The sequence below is a fragment of the Dipteris shenzhenensis genome, chromosome 17 (genome assembly GCF_047967505.1).
Source record: "Dipteris shenzhenensis isolate YYH24624 ecotype China chromosome 17, Dip_SZ_1.0, whole genome shotgun sequence".
Classification (NCBI taxonomy): domain Eukaryota; kingdom Viridiplantae; phylum Streptophyta; class Polypodiopsida; order Gleicheniales; family Dipteridaceae; genus Dipteris; species Dipteris shenzhenensis.
This window is the reverse complement of record NC_141612.1, coordinates 4,518,123-4,527,796: the sequence shown is the minus strand read 5'-3', so window position 1 is coordinate 4,527,796 and position 9,674 is coordinate 4,518,123. Positions and strand designations below refer to the sequence as shown.

The 9,674-nt window shown below is 46.7% G+C and overlaps 1 protein-coding gene across 2 annotated transcripts; it reads left to right on the top strand.

Annotated features, from left to right (window-relative positions):
* The first annotated feature begins 2,835 nt into the window (after positions 1-2,835).
* LOC147891559 (uncharacterized) lies at positions 2,836-7,147 on the top strand. 2 transcript variants are annotated; one of them, XM_087388637.1, is made up of 5 exons: positions 2,836-3,036; positions 3,170-3,264; positions 3,377-6,028; positions 6,138-6,345; positions 6,419-7,147. In XM_087388637.1, the coding sequence occupies exons 1-5, from the start codon at positions 2,898-2,900 to the stop codon at positions 7,033-7,035; spliced, it is 3,711 nt and encodes a 1,236-aa protein (XP_087244763.1). In that variant the 5' UTR covers positions 2,836-2,897; the 3' UTR covers positions 7,036-7,147. The 2 variants fall into 2 exon arrangements, with proteins under 2 accessions (XP_087244763.1, XP_087244764.1); XM_087388638.1 differs by having other exon boundaries at positions 6,426-6,566.
* The last annotated feature ends 2,527 nt before the right edge of the window (positions 7,148-9,674 follow it).

Genomic DNA, 9,674 nt, shown 5'->3' with positions numbered 1-9,674 from the left:
AACTACAAATCGGAGATAGGTGTCCTTAGTGGGACCCTCAGGGGAGTGACAAAAAATAGTTTCTTGAAACCAATACCCATGAGAAACCAAGTCGACAGAAAGGAACTGGGATAAATGAATTCTATCTTGTTCCTCATCATTAAACACAGATTGGTCGAAAACAATGACCGTGCCTTAATATTACCATGTCGCAGTCATACCACCTAATGTTTCCATGCTTTGAGGATGTTCCATTTAGCACTAAAGCTTTGACTCTTTACTTTCTTTCAAGAAGGTACACCCTCTTTTGTGGATTCATAAGTAAGCCTTTAATTTGAACTCTATCACAAGTCATGAATAAGTTTAATGCCCATTCAATGGGACCTATCTCATCTATGTTATACCCCCTAATAGCTCCGACCTAATACATCCATTAGTTTTCTCATCTATACTTTCCATCTACCTATTTTAAAGGCCCTTATCACAATAAATTATTCCATAGATATAACTTAACCCAAGGAGAAAAGGTGAAAAAGTGGACTATCACTATAATAAAGGCCTTAATTCCATATATATAATGCAACCCTATGAGAAATAGCCATTAATTTTCAAATGAGAATTTTAGTTAATGATTTCTTAGTAAAAAGGTGGATTATCTCACTTAAGCTAAGGTCAAAGAGATAGCTATAAAATTTCTTACAAAGGGAGACCTGTAACTCATGATATACTTATTAAGGCTCACTACTTGGCTACCAAAAGAGAAGTAGAATATAAGGGTTTTAGATTCTCACCCTCATAAATAAGAGGAGAGGAAAGGCACTCCCCTCATAAATAGAAGGATATCCTCATTAATCATGCTTCTCTTTATCCCTCCCCCCTCCTCCCTTTTCCACTAATCAATACATTTTTTAATTCGTTTCAATTTGGGGGGCAATTTCATGTGGAGGATGCTCAAGGTAAGTCAATGACAAGGAGGATGATAGTTTAAATTGCTATCACTAAAGAGGCTAAATGTAGGGAATCCTCACTAATAGCATTGACTCGTAATATGCATCTTAACTAATTATGGACATATATGCTATCCCTATTATGGTCAGACACTCTACTCACACATCCACTGGATGTAGGTCTGAATTAAATGCACACGTAGACTAAGTTGCCTTTGGGTAGTTTAAGGAGCCTTGACTCTTCGGTTAAAGCTCCCTTATAAACAATTTTTATTCATTTTTGTACAAAGTTTGGTAAGCTATGATTGCCATCATTTATCTTATGTGTATTTATCTACCTTTGTGTTCTTTAAACTCATATGTGTTTCCCAAGTTCGATCACCTTGGGCTCTTAAAAATTGTAGAGGCACCTCTTAAACCTTTGAATTGCCTTTAATATTTCTCATTGACCATGGTTTCATTCTTGCAAAATTATGAGATTTACTAAGCAATGGCATGTAAATGGAATTGAAACTTATCCGATTGTCCTTTCCAATTTCGATCACAGCCTGGAGAGAGAACGTACAAAACGAATATTTCTGCTCTCTAATCCTAAAATGTGAGTCTCCCAAGTGAAGCAATAGTGGCAGCGTTAAACACTTGAAAATTGGCGCGGAGCACGAGCGAGTGACTGGTCACTGAAATCAGAGCGATGAGCAGAGAATTCGAGGGTTATTGACGGGTATGCCTTCGGACTTCCGTTTAATTGATGCGTGGCAGGAGGAATGTAGACGGGCAGAAACAATCATACAGCGTCTATGCTTGTAGACTTGTAGCTCAGCAAAGACGATTAACAGTGTTGTTTAGACGGCGTGAAGATATATTTCCGGCAGCGTCGTGAGAGATGATTTTGGTCACCTGGAGGTTCGAGCAGGAAATGGAGGCGTGGGCTGTAGTGGGGGACGGCAACTTTCAAGGGTGTTGGGAGCGAATGGTTTCGCTAATCCCGGAACGGTGAAGTTGGAAGAAGCACGATATGCGGATTGTGCGTGCGGAATGCAGATTGAGATCAATGCAATTTGGAGAAAAAATCCTGATGTTCGGAAAGCCACTCGGGCGGTGATAACGAAGAGAGGTCGCTCACAGATCCTGCTCTTCTGGCAGAGTGTCTAATGGTGGCAAGATGCATAAATGCAGCAGTGTTGCATCTTCCGAACTGTGGCAGGCAACAGCGACGGTGAGAGCGATCAGATCACGCATGCCCCGTTGCGTTCTGGCCACTTTTTGCTGCTTTCACGCAACGCACCTGCGTGCGGTGGGTGGGGGTGGGTCGGACTATCTTCAGCGTGGGATGGGCTTGTCACGGTGTCCTTTCTTGCTGCACTAGTATGGCACAGCACTGGGGCGCTGTAGATTCCAGATGAGTGTCGCTGCGCGGTGCGGATACTCTTTCCTGTCGCGACCCTCCGGCAACGCAATTCCCCAGATGGGCTGGGTGGATGCGAACATCCTGTCCTGACGCCGCGAGGCTACGGAGGAGTCTACTCGCCAGTCTATGAGCCAAATTGGAGGCCTGAACAAGAGAAGAGCGATGCATTGATCAAAGAGAAGAGCGACGCGTTGATGAAAGAGCATGTTGCTCAAACAAAGCAAAAGAGAAGAGCGATGAGTTGTTGAATTTGTTGAAAGAACATCTGACGAGAACGGAGGAGGAAGGTGCGCCCGTGCAAGCGGCCTGCAAAGCCCGGCCTCTGCCCCGGCGCCGGAAGCGGCGCAGGACCGCCTTTTTCAGTGGCTGTGGAGGCGCTTGGCCGACGTGGCATCCAATTTCACTAGCCATCTGGACCCTCGTGTGCCACCTTTTCACGGGTCTCGCCGCGTGTTTATATCCCCGCTTCATTACTTCCATTGTTCACTTTCGGCGCCCCGCTCTCCCTGCTCTCTTCACAAGACCTCTCATCTGCGCCTTCTCTTCCATTTGCCTCTTCGAAGATGCCGCCTCATATCTTCCATGGCGTCTCCGATGACCCCGCCGGCTTGGAGAAGCAAATCGGTTGCATGACAGCCTTCTTCCAAATGTTCGAACAGCATTCGCGTCCCTCCCGCAAACGAGCTCTCGCTTCCTCCCCCGGTTATTCTCTTTCTCCCCCCACTTTCATTGCATTCGAACTCTAAGCTCGAAACTTGTTATATACTTTCTCGTGTCGCCCACACTACAGTAGGTGCATAGCCTTTCCTCTCATGTAGTCTGAGCATCAATGCAGGCACTGGGCGGTCTCCATTTCTATTGCCGAAGCCGTCCCCATCTTCACCCTCGAAAAGTTCGAAGAAGAAAAAAGACCATCGCAAGGAGGGATCTGTAAGTAGCGAACGCGGAATGCCGCGTGTTTCCTCTGTTCTCTTATGCAGGGTAAAGTCGGAAATGTAAAATCTTCATCTAGCCCTCAACTTTTTCTGCATCGTGTGTGTAGCTCGGGGCCGTCGCTAGTTACCTACATGCGGATCCATCCCGCAAACATATTGGAAAGAACGTGAAATCCTTACTAGGCTCCACTTCGCCTAGGCGAGGTGGTTCACACAATATTGCAGATGGGCCGCCCGCGAATGCTTCAACAATGGTCCCAAGTTTCTCTTTTTACATCGACCCAGCTGAGTACAGGAATTCTCCCAGTATCATGGACAGTTCTAGATCGACCACCGCGATTCGAGAGCCTCCCAGAAGGTCGATTGATGTTTCAGACCTGAACGACTCTTCAAGAGTCTCTGGGACGCCATCAATTGGCCGATCGCTGCATGAAACGTCACGGAGTTTGATGCAGCCACAATGCGAGCAACCGAGGGCATCTCTTGAGGGGCGAGATATTTCTCGCCAATGCTTTGACCATAGGCGCATGAAGGATTTCTACTTCGATCGTTCCGAAGACCCCCTTGCGGATTTGAAAGAATCCATCAGAACTCTTGCGAAGCTTCAACGAGCCACACAAGATTTTGTAGACGGCTTTGAAGCGAACAGGCAGTCCAACGTCGATTGTGTAGGTAACTTGGCTGACGTGCAGGCTTCTTCAGAGCTTCCCTATGATGGAAGAGAAGCAGCAAGGTCGTCATCATTCGATTATAAAGAGGCAATCAGAATTTCGGAGAAGATGCAGGAAACGCCCAGCAGGCACTCCCTTGATGGCAGGGAAATTCCCAAGTCTATCTTGAGGTTGAGAGAGGCCATGCAATCTCGCCTCGGTAAACTGGATTGCCCAAACGACCAAATACACTCAAGCAATCAATCAAGTGGAAAGCAAGCGACGAGCTTGGCACGGCTTTCCAGCCCAAACAATTGCTCGCATTCCGGCCGCGGGGGTCGTCCAGTTCCAAACGTCATTGCTCGTTTGATGGGTCTAGAAGATTTCCCGAGCCCTGAAATTGTAGCCAAGCCTCTCGACACAGCTCAAAGTATGAAGCCGACTAAAGAAGCGCGGTTGCTGAAAGAGTTGTTGCATTGCACTTCCAAGGCAGACTCTGTAAAGAACATTGTGCAAGCGGGAGGATGCACTGCTCAAGAAGCACGTTCGCAGGAGCCGCCTGCAGAAAAAGAGAGCCTAGGCGTTGAGCTGAAAGCTGGAGTGAGGAAAAGCACCCTGTCGAAGGATGCTGTAAAGATTCGGGAGGCACAAGAGCAATCGAAAAACTCGTCGTCCCTCATCTATAATCGACAAGAAAACCCTCGGAAGGCCATGGACGCACCAAAAAATGTTTTTGAGGTTATGATGCCCAGCTGTCCAGAGTCGGAAAAAGGACAAGCCGTAGAATCAACTACTGATCACAGAAAAGGTGGTGTCGATCGGGCAAGTGATGATATGCAACAGCAATCTAGGAAGAAATCCGCAACGGAACGGAAGACCCTAAATGAGATCATAGAAGCAATGCATCTTAAGGGTTTACTGCGTCCTCCTCGGATGCAAAAGCCACATGCGATCGACGACTGGAGACCACCTGGATGCAATAATCTCGAGCAGCACGCGTTTACGGAATTAGCGCAGCCGCCACAAGCAGCTCCTCTAGTCGATCACAACGACCAAGCTGTACGAGTGCTGGGGCTCCCCGCAGACCAGAGTTTGTGTTTGAGCCAAAGCGAGCGAGCTCGATCAGAATACACTCAGGCCCGTGGTCGCTTGCTTGGCGAAACGATAGTTATCATGAAGCCACGCACGACCAGAATATCGTCGATGGACGCTACCTATCCGATAAATTGCCAAATAGCCTCACAACCCAAACCCAGGAGAGGCCGACCTCAAGATGTACTGCGTAGGTTGGGCGAGGTTGACACTACTAGCATACACAACTCCTGGCGTAACAAGCAGGCGGTCGCGAACGGGCCAAGTGACATGCCAGGGGGCAGCACAGCACTCGACTATCAGCACGGGGGACGTTCATCAAACTTTCCTCTTTATGAAGAGAGGAGAACACCGTTTCCTCATGTGGCAGGAACTGGGCAATGCCGTTCCTCTCCAAGAAAAGGAAATGCTCCAAAACAGACGAGCGAGTTCTCAACCAAGCAAGGTGCAGCACAGAGGATATTGAAAGGACAAACAGGCAGAGCGCACTCGCTCTCTGCGGGTGGTCATGCCACGTCTTGTCGACCATCGACTGGGAGCAAAAGTAATTCAGACATAAAGAAATCTGTTGGCAAGGTGTCGGCATTGGGTGCCAAGGGCGCGACAGGAGGGGCCGGGGCAGCAAAGGCAGTTCCGAGAGACCGCAAACTCGAACATTCTGACAAGAATGATGGTGGGCAAGGGAGAGGCCGAAGCGAGAGCCGCAGGGGCGGGCCGGAGGTGCAAGGTGGTGGGAGAGCCAGGAGGGCATCGGAATTGGGTAGTACTACTCCTGGAGGAGCTGAAGCTGGTGATGGTGGTAGCGCTAATTCAAACAGCGCTATGGTTGTCGGAAGTGGAGAGTTGCTGACGGAAAGCTGCGACGTGCAGCACGCGAGTGAAATTTGCCAGAGCGATAGACAGCTGCGGCAAACGATGGCGGAGGAGAGTTCGACGCTGGCGAAGAAGGAGACTTGCCAACAACCAAGCGTCGGAGTTTTCTCGGGTGGCAGATTGAATCTAGCAACGGAGCTGAAGGTGACTGCTACCAGCCTTAAATGTTACGTTGTGATAGCTTCTCATCTGAATGAAACTTGCAGCTGATTTGCGATCGTTATAACTGTAATTTCTGTGCGCTGTTGAGCAGCGCCATCTCCAGTCCATCGATTCCTCCGCACACGACGCCGTCAGCTTAGCAGCACAGCCGCAATTTCCTGGCGACGACGACACATCATCCAAAGAATCCGTCGAGCTACGCAGCCCGATCTCTGTGTTGGATCGCCGCTACGACGACTGTGATCTCTCACCAGGGCAATCTCCATTGCAACTACGGCGCCCGAACGATCATCCACATGGTATTTGCTTATATGCTCAGTCAGCGATTTCATGCAATGCAACTCTACGTGTATTTATTTCCCATCTCCGCAGTTCGCAGGCACGACGCTCCAGACTCGAACGTGTTGATCCTTAGACATCCACAAGTTGGCGACGGAAGTATTGAATTTCAGTACGTCGAGGGCATCCTGCGGGCGGCCGGATTGTTGGCGGGGTCATTGGATACTCAGTGGATGCTTAATTCGGGTTGCAGCGTCCTCCAGGCCGCCTTGTTTCCCCGCTTAGAGAAAACGTGGCAATCTCCCAAGCGTAAGCTCGACTGCAGCGCTACGTCATTCACCCATCTGCAACGCAAGCTCATCTTCTCCTGCGTCGACGAAATCGTTGCTAGCAAACTCTCCCGGGGGACAACGTGGGAATGCCAGGTCCGGTGTGGCGAGCAGGGATTCCTGCGCGCGGTGTGGGAGGACTTGCAGCGGCTAGGGCCTGGCCGAAAGAGGACGGAGAGTGAAAATAGCCGAAGCTCGTCATCCGCTTGCAAACGCGAAGTCGAGCAGGTCGAAGCGACCTTAGAGCGGGATCTCGCAGTGCGCGACGACGGCTGGAGCGATTGCCCCACCTCAGAAATAGTCGTAGACTTGGAGGAGATGATCTTTACGGACATTCTGATGGAGCTCCACTCAGAACTCCTTCCATCGCCTGGCGTCTAGTCTTTCCTTGTCACTTGTAATTTACGCTCTTGAATTCTATATATTCTACATGCTCACCCACATTCCCACACCTTTCCGTTTGGCAGTCATAGACCATACTGAAAGTCTCCCCATCCATGCTCACCCCATACGATAAAGTATCCAAATCTATTGCACGTGGTAAACAAAAAATGTAAGTCTCCAACATACACCAAGATTTGAGACTTATCATACCAAATTTGGTACCATATTTTACATGAAATCAATACTATGAAAGTAAACAAGTTTTTTGTTTGTGGGAGAAAAGTAACTCGTATTAAGACTTACAAAGTAATTACAAAAAGATAAAATATCAACCCACCAGTAAAGCTAGAGTAGCTTTCCTACTATTCTGAGTGACTCATTCTTTTTACCAAAAAAAGCGTCCTAAATTATCGTAGTGGCTCAAGACTCCACAGATCCACATCAGGATCCAGTGGAAGGTATCGCTCTTAGGAGATTGGGGGAGTCTCAATGAGGTAGCATACGAAGTCAAGTAAACAAGTTGAATGACTTTTGTTATTCATAAGAGCAAGGGTGCACCTTCTAGGCTACATCACGATAATGTGGGCTTGGAGATCGACAATGGGGGGGAGACTTGAGAGCGAGAGAGAGAGAGAAGAAGTGGGAGAAAATATGAGAAGAAGTGGGAGAAAATGGTAGAACTGCCAAGTACTCTCTCGAAAAATAAAATAAATACAAACTAAGCAATTTCGCTTTCAATGGCCATCGTTTCAACTTAAGCCTCCCTGAGAGCATGCCAAAAAGCTAGCAATGCCTTCTATAAGAACATTCATGGTTACAACTTGCAAGGCCTTTAAGGAGAGATACTAAAACTACAAATGATGAGAGATCGTACCTCTCTACCCTCTTCACAAATTTTGTAAGAGACCATTGTAACTTGTGAATTAATACAAGTTTTTGCAATATGAGTACTTATGAAGAAGCCTAGAGAGGAGGATATTGCTATAACAATGTAGGAGTTGCTCTATCACACTTATCATCAGTTTTGTCACTCACAACAACACAAAGCAACTATAGACGCGCTTGGTAGACGCGCAAAATAGCGGGCGCGTCTATAGGCGTTGCTCTAGTAGAGAAATTACGGGCGCGTCTATTAGCGCGGCTAAATGCTCGTCTATTTGCGCGTCAATCACCGTGTTTATTTACACGTTAGACCTGAGAAAATATGAGCCCGTCTAACATCTCGTTTATTAGCGCGTCTATTTGCGCGTGTATTTGCGCGTTTATTTACGCGTTTACACTGAGAATCAGACGTGCATTTAGACGCGTTGTTAAACGCGCTCCAAAGAATACAGAAAGTGAGATTTTGGTGTACATCATTGCTTTCCAAACATTGCCCATGATTACCAAAGCACATAATTTTTTGCAAGCCCACATATACAAGAATTAAGGGAAATGAGGAGAATGAGACAATATGTAAAATAGTTTTGCCAATATCAATTGTGGGGCTACGGTTCAATCTCATTCTCAATGAGATCAACCCTTGCCAAACTATCTACTTCAAAATCCAAACAAGTGTTTAGATCTACAAATACATTCAACCCACTACTACTTGTGCCACTCATGTGCTCATCGAAATCAAGATCTCCAATGGTAGGCTCGTCCTCACGGGTAATGCCGGCCTCAATATCTATATCTCCTATCTCATGATCATCCTCCTCTCTTGTATCACGGTCATCATCACGTCCATGGCCATGATCATCCTCCATACGCTCCATATTAGTAAATGTACTATACATCACTTTGGAACGTGGCATAATAGGTATGACATGCCACCACCTATTATTATCCACCATTGGTTGATAGACAACCTAATTCAAACACAAATACAATCATGTTACTTTTCTTGCATCAAATATTTAAAAGCGAGTATTTTTATGTGTGTGCACAGTACCTGTTCACATTGTTGCGGTAGTATTAGTGTGTCCTTCCTACTTTGCCAAAACTTTGTGGAGTCAATAGTTACAAAGCCACTTGCATGGCGTTTGATTGTTGCATTAGGGCCTCTTTCCATCACGTCCTTAAACCACTTTACATCCAAAACATACACAAAGAAGCGTCGAAAGTCAAGCATAATGATATCTTAGATTATGCCACAATAATCATCCATGACTCCATTGGCTCCCTCAAAGCTAGCAATGACGCCGCAATCTTGTGTGTTTCTCTTATCATCAATCCGTTGTGTTCGAAAATGCTTGCCCTCACACCATATAGCATTGAACATAGTGCACTACACCAAGAAAAAATCAATTAAATAAGCAATCTAAATTATAAAAACCTCCTAACTTATGCATAACATTCTATATACCGACCTTGCTCATGCATCCCCTAGCATACTCCCATTCTTCCATTGTGATATGCATCCCCTCGTCTTTCTCTGCTTTCTCCATTTCATCAAGTAGCCAATCCACATGAATATCCTTTGGAAGTGCTCTTAGACGCTGAGGGTATGGCACACGAGATCCGTGGTGTGTACGAAAGAGGGCCCTTTCTTCTTGTCTTCTTGCCTTTGCATCCTCGTATCTTGTCACCCATCTTTTCATCACATCACTATTAAGCACGCAAAAGAGGTTGATACTATTACGCAACTCCGTGTC